Genomic DNA, 15,805 nt, shown 5'->3' with positions numbered 1-15,805 from the left:
ACCTACCTACCTACCTACCTACCTACCTACCTACCTATCTATTTATCTTAGTTTTTTTTGGACTGTTGCGGTGTCGTACTGTAGACGGCCATACAGTGCCGTTGGAACCAGAGTTTCTGACCTTGTTCACTGACCTGAAACTGAAACCCAATATATCCAAGATATGACAGTCTTCCTCTGCTGTATTTTAGCTCTAGTGTCTTTTCATAGTGTCATTCCCTGTAGACCACAACATTGTACCATAGCTACAGAATGTAGGCTAGGACAGAACATCTCTATCTTCATTATCTATACTGGATATCCTATTGGTCATTATCTATTCTGGATATCGTGTTGGTCATTATCTATAACTGGATATCCTATTGGTCATTATCTATTCTGTATATCTTATTGGTCATTATCTATACTGGATATCGTATTGGTCATTATCTATCCTGGATATCGTATTGGTCATTATCTATTCTGTATATCATATTGGTCATTATCTATACTGGATATCCTATTGGTCATTATCTATACTGAATATCCTATTGGTCGTTATCTATACTGGATATCATATTGGTCATTATCTATACTGTATATCCTATTGGTCGTTATCTATACTGGATATCCTATTGGTCATTATCTATAATGGAATTCCTATTGGTCATTATCTATACTGTATATCCTATTGGTCATGATCTATTCTGTATATCCTATTGGTCATTATCTATTCTTTATATCATATTGGTCATTATCTATACTGGATATCCTATTGGTCATTATCTATAATGGAATTCCTATTGGTCATTATCTATTCTGTATATCCTGTTGGTCATGATCTATTCTGTATATCCTATTGGTCATTATCTATTCGGTATATCCTATTGGTCATTATCTATTCTGTATATCCTATTGGCCATTATCTATTCTGTATATCCTATTGTGTACATACCAGGCTGTTACTATGGATATGACCTGTTCTATTACTTGTTATTATTAATTTGACTCATTATTATGGATATTGATTATTGTACTCTTAATGTTGAGGGAGCTAGCACACAGGCATTTTACTGTACCTTTTTATACCTGCAGTAAACAGTGTACGTTTTTTGTTGTTGTTGCCTTTACCTCCCTTATCTCACCTCATTTGCTCACCTTGTATATAGACTTATTTTTCTACTGTATTATTGACTGTATGTTTGTTTTACTCCATGTGTAACTCTGTGTCGTTGTATGTGTCGAACTGCTATGCTTTATCTTGGTCCAGGTCGCAATTGTAAATGAGAACTTGTTCTCAACTAGCCTACCTGGTTAAATAAAGGTGTTCTCAACTGGCCTACCTGGTTAAATAAAGGTGTTCTCAACTAGCCCACCTGGTTAAATAAAGGTGTTCTCAACTAGCCTACCTGGTTAAATAAAGGTAAAATTAAATACATACATAAAAACAGAGTTTGTGACTAATACAATTTACTTTGATTTTGACTTGATACCCAGAGGACCAAAACCCTGCACGGTGTCCCATCTATCCCATCTATATGTCGAAATGGGCATCGATCCCTTTTCTTTTAACTTCCTTTCAGCAAGACCCACTTTGTTTTTATTAGTCAAAGTGACCTCCCTTATCAGAGTTTAGGACGACTACAGTATACCTAGACCGCCCAGGCCGGCAGGCAGTCTGTCTACAGTAGAATCTCACCTAGACCGCCCAGGCCGGCAGGCAGTCTGTCTACAGTAGAATCTCACCTAGACCGCCCAGGCCGGCAGGCAGTCTGTCCACAGTAGAATCTCACCTAGACCGCCCAGGCCGGCAGGCAGTCTGTCTACAGTAGAATCTCACCAAGACCGCCCAGGCCGGCAGGCAGTCTGTCCACAGTAGAATCTCACCTAGACCGCCCAGGCCGGCAGGCAGTCTGTCTACAGTAGAATCTCACCAAGACCGCCCAGGCCGGCAGGCGGTCTGTCTACAGTAGAATCTCACCTAGACCGCCCAGGCCGGCAGGCAGTCTGTCTACAGTATAATCTCACCTAGACCGCCCAGGCCGGCAGGCAGTCTGTCTACAGTAGAATCTCATCTAGACCGCCCAGGCAGTCTGTCTACAGTAGAATCTCACCTAGACTGCCCAGGCAGTCTGTTTACAGTAGAATCTCACCTAGACCGCCCAGGCCGGCAGGCAGTCTGTCTACAGTAGAATCTCATCTAGACCGCCCAGGCAGTCTGTCTACAGTAGAATCTCACCTATACCGTCCAGGCCGGCAGGCAGTCTGTCCACAGTAGAATCTCATCTAGACCGCCCAGGCAGTCTGTCTACAGTAGAATCTCATCTAGACCGCCCAGGACGGAAGGCAGTCTGTCCACAGTAGAATCTCATCTAGACCGCCCAGGCAGTCTGTCTACAGTAGAATCTCACCTAGACCGCCCAGGCCGGCAGGCAGTCTGTCTTCAGTAGAATCTCACCTAGACCGCCCAGGCTGGCAGGCAGTCTGTCTACAGTAGAATCCCACCTAGACCGCCCAGACTGTCTGTCTACAGTAGAATCTCACCTAGACCGCCCAGGCAGTCTGTCTACAGTAGAATCTCAGCTACAATGAGATCTCAACATGACCCCTGTGAATCACAAGACAATCACCCTGTCCATGTCACTGAACACTACATCTCCCTGTCTGTCTGTACATGACCTTGTCTGTCTGTCTCCCTGTCTGTCTCCCTCCCTGTCTGTCTGTACGTGACCTTGTCTGTCTGTCTGTCTGTCTGTCTGTCTGTCTGTCTGTCTGTCTCTAACAACTTTAAATGGGTTGCTGAAGTCAGGCTGACAAATTGAGCTCCAGCAGTTTTATTCAGCAGGGATGTATGCCAGGAATGAATGACTCTGAGAGGCTTCCAGAAAGTTCCCAGGAAAGACAGTAGCTGGTTTTGCTTAGATTGAAGTATGTTACATAGAATAAGCATGCCTCTCTAACATGTAGAATAAGGAATCATTTGAGCCCATTTGTTTGCTCATTTTCGACCACTTTTTTATTTCCTGGTGTCTAGGTCTGCCCCCAAAGCGCCAGCGAATGAGAAGGAGCGTCCTCTGAGCACCATGAGTAGCGAGGCCTCCAACTACACAGGCAGCTCGGACTATGCTACACACCAAAGTAGCCCCGCAGCCAGAGTGAGTCACACACACACACACACACACACACATACACACACACACACACACACACACACACACACACACACACACACACACACACACACACACACACACACACACACACACACACACACACACACACACACACACACACACACACACACACACACGAAGGGACAAACTTGAATGATGTTAAGTAGTTGAACAGCAATGTGAGTGTATCGTCATATGCCCTCTTACTCATTTTCAGCCGTCAAGATCCTCAAAAAAAATTCACAACTTTGGGAAGAGATCCAACTCGATACGGAGAAACCCCAATGCCCTGGTCGTTAAGAGTAACTGGCTTTACAAACAGGTGAGTGTATGTGGGGGCTTTATATAACGGTAGAGTCACTACAGTTGATCAGTTGATGAGTAAGGGAGACAGAGATATGAAATAAGCTCCTGAACAGCTACTACCCCCAAGCCATAAGGCTGCTGAACAGCTACTACCCCCAAGCCATAAGGCTGCTGAACAGCTACTACCCCCAAGCCATAAGGCTGCTGAACAGCTACTACCCCCAAGCCATAAGGCTGCTGAACAGCTACTACCCCCAAGCCATAAGGCTGCTGAACAGCTACTACCCCCAAGCCGTAAGGCTCCTGAACAGCTACTACCCCCAAGCCATAAGGCTCCTGAACAGCTACTACCCCCAAGCCTTAAGGCTCCTGAACAGCTACTACCCCCAAGCCGTAAGGCTCCTGAACAGCTACTCCCCCAAGCCATAAGGCTCCTGAACAGCTACTACCCCCAAGCCGTAAGGCTCCTGAACAGCTACTACCCCCAAGCCGTAAGGCTCCTGAACAGCTACTACCCCCAAGCCGTAAGGCTCCTGAACAGCTACTACCCCCAAGCCTTAAGGCTCCTGAACAGTTAATCAAATGGCCATCTGGATTATTTGCATTGACCCACATTTGTTATGCTGCTGCTATTCACTGTTTATTATCTATGCATAGTCACTTTACCCCTACCTACATGTACAGCACCTTCTGAAATTATTCAGACCCATTGATTTTTGTTCCACATTTTGTTACATTACAGCCTTATCCCATAAAAAAATGTTTGCAAATGTATTTAAAAAAAAATGTACATAAGTATTCAGACCCTTTGCTATGAGACTCGAAATTGAGCTCAGGTGCATCCTGATTCCATTGATCATCCGTGAGATGTTTCTACAACTTGATTGGAGTCCACCTGCATTCAATTTAATTGATTGGACATGATTTGGAAAGGCACACACCTGTCAATATAAGGTCCCACAGTTGACAGTGCATGTCAGAGCAAAAACCAAGCCATGAGGTCGAAGGAATTGTCCTTTGAGCTTCGAGACAGGATTGTGTAAAGGCACAGATCTGGGAAGGGTACCAAAAAATGTCTGCCTCATCGAAGGTCTCCAAGAACACAGTGACCTCCATCATTCTTAAATGGAACTAGTTTGGAACCACTAAGACTCTTCCTAGAGCTGGCCGCCCAACCATTCTGAGCAATCGGGGGAGAAGGGCCTTGGTCGGGGAGGTGACTCTGACAGAGCTCTAGAGTTCCTCTGTGGAGATGGGAGAACCTTCCAGAAGGACAACCTGCAGCACGCCAAAGCTTTTGATACGGTAGACCATTCCATTCTTTTGGGCCGACTACGGAGTATTGGTGTCTCTGAGGGGTCTTTGGCCTGGTTTGCTAACTACCTCTCTCAAAGAGTGCAGCGTATAAAGTCAGAAAATCTGCTTTCTCAGCCACTGCCTATCACCAAGGGAGTACCCCAATACTCAATCTTAGGCCCCACACTCTTCTCAATTTACATCAGTAACATAGCTCAGGCAGTTGGAAGCCCTCTCATCCATTTATATGCAGATGATACAGTCTTTTTGTGTTAAATGCTCTACAACAAAGCTTTCTTAGTGTCCTACAAGCTTTCTCTACCCTTAACCTTGTTCTGAACACCTCCAAAACAAAGGTCATGTGGTTTGGTAAGAAGAATGCCCCTCTCCCCACAGGTGTTATTGCTACCTCTGAGGGTTTAGAGCTTGATGTAGTCACCTCATACAAGTACTTGGGAGTATGGCTAGACGGAACACTGTCCTTCTCTCAGCACATATCAAAGCTGCAGGCTAAAGTTAAATCTAGACTTGGTTTCCTCTATCGTAATCGTTCCTCTTTCACCCCAGCTGCCAAACTAACCCTGATTCAGATGACCATCCTACCCATGCTAGATTACAGAGATGTTATTTATAGGTCGGCAGGTAAGGGTGCTCTCGAGCGGCTAGATGTTCTTTACCATTCGGCCATCAGATTTGCCACCAATGCTCCTTACAGGACACATCACTGCACTCTACTCCTCTGTAAACTGGTCATCTCTGTATACCCGTCGCAAGACCCACTGGTTGATGCTTATTTATAAAACCCTCTTAGGCCTCACTCCCCCCTATCTGAGATATCTACTGCAGCCATAATCCTCCACATACAACACCCGTTCTGCCAGTCACATTCTGTTAAAGGTCCCCAAAGCACACACATCTCTGGGTCGCTCCTCTTTTCAGTTCGCTGCAGCTAGCAACTGGAACGAGCTGCAACAAACACTCAAACTAGACTGTTTTATCTCAATCTCTTCATTCAGACTCAATCATGGACACTTACTGACAGTTGTGGCTGCTTTGTGTCATGTGTTGTTGTCTCTACCTTCTTGCCCTTTGTGCTGTTGTCTCTGCCCAATAATGTTTGTACAATGTTTTCTGCTGCTACCATGTTTTGTTGCTACCATGTTGTTGCCATGTTGTGTTGCTACCATGCTGTGTTGTCATGTTGTGATGCTACCATGCTGTGTTGTCATGTTGTGATGCTACCATGCTGTGTTGTCATGTTGTGATGCTACCATGCTGTGTTGTCATGTTGTGATGATACCATGCTGTGTTGTCATGTTGTGATGCTACCATGCTGTGTTGTCATGTTGTGATGCTACCATGCTGTGTTGTCATGTTGTGTTGCTACCATGCTGTGTTGTCATGTTGTGTTGCTACCATGTTGTGTTGTCATGTGTTGCTGCCTTGCTATGTTGTTGTCTTAGGTCTCTCATTATGTAGTGTTGTCTCTCTCATTGTGATGTGTGTTTTGTCCTATATTTATATTGTATTTAAATATATATATATATTCCCAGGCCCCCGTCCCCGCAGGAGGCCTTTTGCCTTTTGGTAGGCCGTCATTGTAAATAAGAATTTCCCCTTAACTGACTTGCCTCGTTAAACAAAGGTAAAATAAAACAGAAGAACATCAAACTCATGCTGTGGGGATGTTTTTCAGCGGCAGGAACTGAGAGACAGGATCTAGGCAATGTTGAACGGAGCAAAGTACAGAGAGATCCTTGATGAAAACTTGCTCCAGTGTGCTCAGAGCCTCAGACTGGGGGCGAAGGTTCACCTTCCAACAGGGCAGCGACCCTAAGCACACAGCCAAGAGAATGCAGGAGTGGCTTGAACCCAAAATCAAATCAAAATCCAGCCTGATCGAACATCTCTAGAGAGACCTGAAAATAGTGTAGCAGTAGTGTAGCAACGCTCCCCATCCAACCTGACAGAGCTTGAGAGGATCTGCAGAGAAGAAATGGGAGAAACTCCTTGAATCTGCCAAGCTTGTAGCGTCATACCCAAGAAGACTCAAGGCTGTAATCGCTGCCAAAGGTGCTTCAGCAAAGTATTGAGTAAATGTGATATTTCTGTTTTTTAATTTTTTTTATAAATTAGCAAAAAATGTCTGAAATTCAGTTTTTGCTTCTTCATTGGTATTGTGTGCAGATTGATGAGGGGGGGAAACAAATAATTGAATACATTTTAAAATAAGGCTGTCGCCTAACAAAATGGAGAAAAAGTCAAGGGGCCTGAATACTTCCCGAAGGCACTGTACATATTGCCTCAATTACCTCGACTAACCCGCACATTGACGCAGTACCAAAAGTAGTGCACTATATAGGGAATAGTGTGTCATTTGGGATGCCCCAGCCCATGCTGTCTTACTAGCAGTGTGTGATCTGTCTGACAAACATGATGGTTTGAGAATAGAATGGTACCTCATCCATGAACATATTCAAAGCAAGACATTTCTGGGAAGGAATGGAATCGCAGGGGAGCTGGGTTGATTGTTTTCCCGGAACAAATATACCTCAATACTGTCATGTTCAAATACATATACCGCCAGGACTGTATACATTCAAATGTACTGGGAGCATATGCGTGATATGTTTTTGTTGTGTAATGTCACCAGACCCAACCAACCACACCCCAGAGGCAAGTTTAGAGAGAGAGAGAGAGAGAAACTTTTTTTTGTGGCTGAGGACTTTCCTCTTAAGCTAAGTGGCTTTAAGAACTATCATGAGTTAAAATCATTCTGGGTCTGTGCTGGTTCCAGAATGTAGTCCTAGATTCTAGTTCTGGAATCCTACATTAAGGAATTTAGAGTTTAAAGAAGGAAATTATCAGTCAGTTTTCCAATAGAGAGAACAGAACCGAGGCAGTCATTGTCCTCTCCTTCACTCCTAGGTTTTAAGAGAAGTGTTACTGTAATGAAATGTCCTGATTGTCTACACAATCAAATAACTTTCAGCTCAGACAACCATACATAGACATGCCACCAGGGGTCTCTTCAGACATACACCACAAGACATGTCACCAGGGGTCTCTTCACAGTCCCCAAGTCCAAAACAAATTCACAGCAGCGCACAGTATTACACAGAGCCACGATCACGTGGAACTCCCTTTCAAATCTCCAATAACTCAAGCGAAGAGGAAAAGTACCAAAAATAAATCATTTAAACATTTCATGGAAAGGAGGGACTGTGAGGTGACATGCACACAGACACACTAACACTGACACACAGACACACTGACACACAGACACACTAACACTGACACACAGACACACTAACACTGACACACAGCCACAGTAACACTGACACACAGCCACAGTAACACTGACACACAGCCACAGTAACACTGACACACAGACACTAACACTGACACACAGACACACTAACACTGACACACAGACACACTAACACTGACACACAGACACACTAACACTGACACACAGCCACAGTAACACTGACACACAGCCACAGTAACACTGACACACAGACACACTAACACTGACACACAGGCACACTAACACTGACACACAGACACACTAACACTGGCACACAGACACACTAACACTGACACACAGCCACAGTAACACTGACACACAGCCACAGTAACACTGACACACAGACACACTAACACTGACACACAGACACACTAACACTGGCACACAGACACACTAACACTGACACACAGCCACAGTAACACTGACACACAGCCACAGTAACACTGACACACAGACACACTAACACTGACACACAGACACAGTAACACTGACACACAGCCACAGTAACACTGACACACAGACACACTAACACTGACACACAGACACACTAACACTGGCACACAGACACACTAACACTGACACACATCCACAGTAACACTGACACACAGCCACACTAACACTGACACACAGACACAGTAACACTGACACACAGCCACAGTAACACTGACACACAGACACACTAACACTGACACACAGCCACAGTAACACTGACACACAGCCACAGTAACACTGACACACAGCCACAGTAACACTGACACACAGCCACAGTAACACTGACACACAGACACACTAACACTGACACACAGCCACAGTAACACTGACACACAGCCACAGTAACACTGACACACAGACACACTAACACTGACACACAGACACACTAACACTGACACACAGACACACTAACACTGACACACAGCCACAGTAACACTGACACACAGCCACACTAACACTGACACACAGACACAGTAACACTGACACACAGACACACTAACACTGACACACAGACACACTAACACTGACACACAGCCACAGTAACACTGACACACAGACACACTAACATTGACACACAGACACAGTAACACTGACACACAGACACACTAACACTGACACACAGACACACTAACATTGACACACAGCCACAGTAACACTGACACACAGCCACAGTAACACTGACACACAGACACACTAACACTGACACACAGCCACAGTAACACTGACACACAGCCACAGTAACACTGACACACAGACACACAGACACACTAACACTGACACACAGCCACAGTAACACTGACACACAGACACACTAACACTGACACACAGCCACAGTAACACTGACACACAGACACACTAACACTGACACACAGCCACAGTAACACTGACACACAGACACACAGACACACTAACACTAACACTGACACACAGCCACAGTAACACTGACACACAGACACACTAACACTGACACACAGCCACAGTAACACTGACACACAGACACACTAACACTGACACACAGACACACTGACACACAGACACACAGCCACAGTAACACTGACACACAGACACACTAACACTGACACACAGCCACAGTAACACTGACACACAGACACACTAACACTGACACACAGACACACTAACACTGACACACAGCCACACTAACACTGACACACAGACACACAGACACACAGCCACAGTAACACTGACACACAGACACACAGACACACAGACACACAGCCACAGTAACACTGACACACAGACACACTAACACTGACACACAGACACACTAACACTGACACACAGACACACTAACACTGACACACAGACACACTAACACTGACACACAGACACACTAACACTGACACACAGACACACTAACACTGACACACAGACACACTAACACTGACACACAGACACACAGACACACTAACACTAACACTGACACACAGACACACTAACACTAACACTGACACACAGACACACAGACACACTAACACTAACACTGACACACAGACACACTAACACTGACACACAGACACACAGACACACTAACACTAACACTGACACACAGACACACTAACACTAACACTGACACACAGACACACAGACACACTAACACTAACACTGACACACAGACACACTAACACTGACACACAGACACATTATTTGTTGTTGTATTGTTTGTACTATTTTTTTGTTGTTGTATTGTTTGTATGTAGTTGCATTTTAAATCAGTGTTTATTTGCTTGTCATGTTGTGTGTGTTTTGTGGACCCCAGGAAGAGTAGCTGCTGCTTCGGCAGCCCGTTCCCCTCCCTCACCTCCGTCTCCCTCACCCTGTTCCCCTCCCTCACCTCCCTCTCCCTCACCCTGTTCCCCTCCCTCACCTCCCTGTTCCTCTCCATCACCCCGTTCCCCTCCCTCAGCCAGTTCCCTCCCTCTTCCTCTCCCTCACCCCGTTCCCCTCCCTCACCTCCCTCTCCCCTTCCCTCATCCCATTCCACTCCCTCACCTCCCTCTTCCTCTCCCTCATCCCGTTCCCCTCCCTCATCCTCTCCCTCACCCCGTTCCCCTCCCTTACCTCCCCCTTCCCTCCCATACCCACTCAGTCACAATTTATTGTTCATAACTGTGTTTGTGTATCACCCGAGGTTGGTGGCATCTTAATTGGGTATGACAGGCTCGTGGTAATGGCTGGAGCAGAATATGTGGAATGGTATCAAATACGTCAGAGACATGGTTTCCATGTTGCCATTCCATTTGCTCCGTTCCAGCCATTATAATGAGCTGTCGTCCCCTCAGCAGCCTCCACTGGTGTGTATGTGTGTGTCTGTGAACAATACAGAACAATGCAATGCAATGCTCCCTGTCTTAAGGGAAGGATGTTTTCCTTGTAATCACATCTGGAGTGTACAACAGTCTTTATTTGTCTTCTTCATCTTGTACCATGAACTAAATCATACGAACAGCAGATGACTGTCTGGTGATCCTAGTTTCTAGTCTTTAGAACGAGAAAAGAAATCTGAAAATCTCAACATTGAAGACGTTCGTCTTTTTATATTGGTTGCTAACCTGCATCAGTAAAGTTAGTGTCTACCGAAAGTGTGGTAGTTTCTCAAACCTCTCCATGGGGATCCACAGCCATTCCATATATTCAACTATTTCATCAAGCTTTTGACTACTTGTTGAAAGAAGAGCTAGTTCAGGGTTACAACAAAATTGTGAAATATTTTGGGGGTCCTAAATATTTTTTTTTTTTTTTTTTTGGGGGGGGGGTTTATGTCCTCATAAAGACGTAGTTTCTGACTGTCTGTTTCTGATGTTGTTTCAGGACAGCACGGGGATGAAGCTATGGAAGAAGAGGTGGTTTGTGCTGTCTGATATGTGTCTGTACTACTACAGAGGTGAGTGATGTCCGTGTACCTGAACACCAAACAGTTGTATGTTTTTGTATGTTTTTGCGTGATATTCCAAATGCCTGTATTGCAAGTATAACAAATGTATTTTATATATATATATATATATATATTTATGAGCGTTTTATGTCCTCTTGTTGTCATTTTGGTCTCATTTCCTTCGCTCCTTCTGTGCTGTGTGCACCTTCCCGTTTACACCAGAGATGTGTATATAATGACAAGATGCTCATGTCTCCACCCTAACAATGGGAGTTGTTGTCCCAAAGGCGGGAAGGCAGGCGACAAGCTTAGGTCCAAAATAAACCCCCATAGAAACACATGTTGGTGAGTGAAACCTCTCGCTTTGTCTCTTCCTCTCTGTTTCCTACAGACACACCAAGCCACTCCCCCTGCCACTCATGCCAACAAAGTTAACATATCAATTCTCCATTTCTGACAGGCGATTTAGACTCACTATTTGCATTTGTGGTTTGGTCCAATAGAATGGGTCATATGGACACCCGAAACACAACACATGGAGACATTATTATACTGTAATAGAGGAGAAGATCGCCTGAATAATGATACCTGTTTTATGTCTGAACTCCTCAAACTGTGTGCAGAACAGACACAACTAAAACAGGAGTATCAATGAACATTTATTCAGGAAAATGAATGCTCAGTTTGTTGTGGCACCACGTACCACCAGTAGCATTTTAGCCACAGACGGTTATCCTCCATTGTATGTGTTTTATAAATGTCCAATAAGCAATAAACACAATTATATAAGGAATTTGCAACAAGGTAGGCCACTTGATTTCAACATGTGAACAAAGTGGACAGACTAACAGCTGGAGACGGATTGTTTAAGACCTGTGTTCATTTTCTATAATGTCTGCTGCAAGACGTTGGTCATTAGTGAAAGTGCATTATGCAGGGTTCTGGTTACATTTGTAACAAAAAGGGAATTTTCATGCCATACAACTCTCCTTCCGTGGCCTCCAACTGCTCTTAAATGCAAGTATAACTAAATGCATGCTATTCAACCGATCACTGCCCACACCTGCTCGCCCGTCCAGCATCACTACTCTGAACGGTTCTGACATGTGGACAACTACAAATACCTAGGTGTCTGGTTAGACTGTAAACTCTCCTTCCAGACTCACATTAAGCATCTCCAATACAAAATGAAATCTAGAATCGGCTTCCTATTTCGCAACAAAGCATCCTTCACACGTGCTGCCAAACATACCCTCGTAAAACTGACCATCCTACCGATCCTCGACTTCGGTGATGTCATCTATAAAATAGTCTCCAACACTCTCCTCAACAAATTGGATGCAGTCTATCACAGTGCCATCCGTTTTGTCACCAAAGCCCCATACATTACCCACCATTGCGACCTGTTTGCTCTCGTTGGTTGGCCCTCGCTTCATACTCGTCGCCAAACCCACTGGCTACAAGTTATCTACATGTCTCTGCTGCTAGGTAAAGCCCCGCCTTATCTCAGCTCACTGGTCACCATAGCAGCACCCACTCGTAGCACGCACTCCAGCAGGTATATCTCACTGGTCACCCCCAAAGCCAATTCCTCCTTTGGTCTCTGCTGCCAATGACTGGAACAAACTGCAAAAATCTCTGAAGCTGGTGACCTATATCTCCCTCGCTAGCTTTAAGCACCAGCTGTCAGAGAAGCTCACAGATCACTGCACCTGTACATAGCCCATCTGTAAACAGCCCATCTATCTACCTACCTCATCCCCATACTGTATTTATTTATTTATCTTGCTCCTTTGCACCCCAGTATCTCTACCTGCAGATTCATCTTCTGCACATCTACCATTCCAGTGTTTAATTGCTATATTGTAATTACTTCGCCACCATGGCCTATTCATTTCCTTTTCTTACCTCATTTGCACTCACTGTATATAGACTTTTTGTTTTCTTTTTTTCTACTGTAATATTGACTGTACTCTTTGTTTATTCCATCTGTGTTGTTGTTTGTGTCAAACTGCTTTGCTTTATCTTGGCCAGGTCACAGTTGTAAATGAGAACTTGTTCTCAACTGGCCTACCTGGTTAAATAAAGGTGAAAAAAAATATATATATATTGGTAAAAGCAGGTTCAACTATTTTGATAAAATAATACAATTATTCGTGGGTCTGATGGTTGTGGAAGGTTTATATTTATATTTTATAAAAAAACAAAAAATGAGCAGTACGTATATCGTGAATGGCCCATAAGTTTGAAAAAATAGAGACATGATTTTTAGGCCCAGTCCGTACGACCTTGATTCCCTGAAGGATGGAATAAGATAGAACTCAGAGCTATGGTGTGTTTTTCCCATGTTGGGAATCTGTGAATTTGTGGTACAAGAAGAGGCATTTTGTTCATGGTGTCTTGAATCTATTAACAGGCATGTCTACGGCCACCTGTGGTGTGACCTTCACATTGCTTCCTGGTGTTGTGATGCTGCCATTTAGCCATGTCTCTGTGTTTATAGCATAGCTTTGTAACACATGCGTGCACACACAGACACACACTCGACAGTGGCAGAAGTCAGTCAAGCGCTTCGATGGGGGCACAGAGTTCATAACCTCTATGCCGGTCCTCCACTATGCCGACGTGTAAACACCCCCCGCCCCCGCACCCCCATGTCTGTCTGGCCACAGCATTTTCCACTGCTCGCCACCCAGGGTTTTGTCTGTCAGGGACTGAAAAGGAAAGCGGAGGGAGGGCAGACGGACATCAGGAATAACACAGACGTGTCATCTCAGTGCTCAGCATAATGATGTATGTCCACACAAAGAGAGCAGCTATCTGTCTGGATGGGCTTCAGGGCCACAGTTACAGCTAGACTCTAGAGCCAACAGCAGACCGATGCTTGATTCACACTACAGTGCAGTCCCCATTCGTATGGTACTGGCTCTGATATTTTCTTTCTACATTGTCCTTTGCAGCACAGCTCCAGTGACTATGGTGGATGCGTCACCAGGCCAGCTCAGTACAGCTTGGTTTGGCTCGGCTCGGCTTAGTTGTGTGAAAAGGACCTTCTGTACTGTAGCTACTTAACCCGGATCATTAATTTACAGCCAGTGTGGCCTTTTTGGGAGGAAAGAGACTCTCAAACTCTCTGAACAGCTGTGTCAATATTTAATGGATCTGACCATTTGTTAGAGCGTGAGAGAGAATTCAGTCAATAGCAGATCAAATGGACAGTCAGTAGCACACGTTGTGCTGCTGTTCCCTGTTGGCTGGACACTATGAGAGAAGGAGGAAGCCCCATTTTAAATCATTGTGTTTATGAACAGAAAACACCCCAATCTGGACTGGGACACTGACAGAGAAGCAGGGAAAGAGATGATCTTTCCTGCACGCTTCCTTGCCCTGGAATCGTGACGGGACCTCGATGAAGGGCAGGTAACAGCCGATTGACCCTGTCTGCAGACCGGTCAATGCGTTGCTGTCTGCACTTGCAGCGGGCACACGCAGACAGAGACCAGAGACCAGACGGTGATGGAGGAGGTGAAGATGGACTCAACGAATGATGCGTAAAACCGGATCAGGATTGACTGGAAGATTTAGAGTTTTTTCAGCTGCTGTAAGTAGTACATCAGCTGGTGTGTCTTCTTGGTGAACGCTGTAATGGTGTCCTCTCACTAGAGGCTGTGATGCTGTCCTCCCGCTAGAGGCTGTGATGGTGTCCTCCCACTAGAGGCTGTGATGTTGTCCTCCCACTAGAGGCTGTGATGCTGTCCTCCCATTAAAGACTGTGATGCTGTCCTCCCACTAGAGGTGGTGATGCTGTCCTCCCACTAGAGGCTGTGATGCTGTCCTCCCGGTAGAGGCTGTGATGCTGTCCTCCCGGTAGAGGCTGTGATGCTGTCCTCCCACTACAGGCTGTGATGCTGTCCTCCCACTAGAGGCTGTGATGCTGTCCTTCACTAGAGGCTTTGATACTGTCCTCCCACTAGAGGATGTGATGCTGTCCTCCCACTAGAGGCTATGATACTGTCCTCCCACTAGAGGCTGTGATGCTGTCCTCCCACTAGAGGCTGTGATGCTGTCTCCCGGTAGAGGCTGTGATGCTGTCCTCCCACTATAGTCTGTGATGCTGTCCTCCCACTAGAGTATGTGATGCTGTCCTCCCATTAGAGGCTGTGATGCTGTCCTCCCACTAGAGGCTGTGATACTGTCCTCCCACTAGATGATGTGTTGCTGTCCTCCCATTAGAGACTGTGATGCTGTCCTCCCATTAGAGTCTGTGATGCTGTCCTCCCACTAGAGGCTGTGATGCTGTCCTCCCACTACAGGCTGTGATGCTGTCCTCCCACTAGAGGCTGTGATGCTGTCCTC

At 45.3% G+C, this 15,805-nt stretch overlaps 1 protein-coding gene across 11 annotated transcripts in view; it reads left to right on the top strand.

The window, feature by feature from the left end:
• LOC139376083 (pleckstrin homology domain-containing family A member 5-like) overlaps window positions 1-15,805 on the top strand; it is a 238,970-nt gene that overhangs the window by 139,873 nt on the left and 83,292 nt on the right. For all 11 annotated transcript variants that reach the window (XM_071118271.1, XM_071118296.1, XM_071118288.1 and 8 more), the window contains 3 exons: window positions 3,014-3,134; window positions 3,370-3,474; window positions 11,386-11,458. In XM_071118271.1, the coding sequence (XP_070974372.1) occupies window positions 3,014-3,134; window positions 3,370-3,474; window positions 11,386-11,458 (299 nt within the window). The remainder of the gene's footprint in view (window positions 1-3,013; window positions 3,135-3,369; window positions 3,475-11,385; window positions 11,459-15,805) is intronic.

This window comes from Oncorhynchus clarkii, chromosome 2 (assembly GCF_045791955.1).
Source record: "Oncorhynchus clarkii lewisi isolate Uvic-CL-2024 chromosome 2, UVic_Ocla_1.0, whole genome shotgun sequence".
Taxonomy (NCBI): Eukaryota; Metazoa; Chordata; class Actinopteri; order Salmoniformes; family Salmonidae; genus Oncorhynchus; species Oncorhynchus clarkii.
Note: the sequence above shows the minus strand (reverse complement) of the source record. Positions and strands in the feature narration are given on the sequence as shown.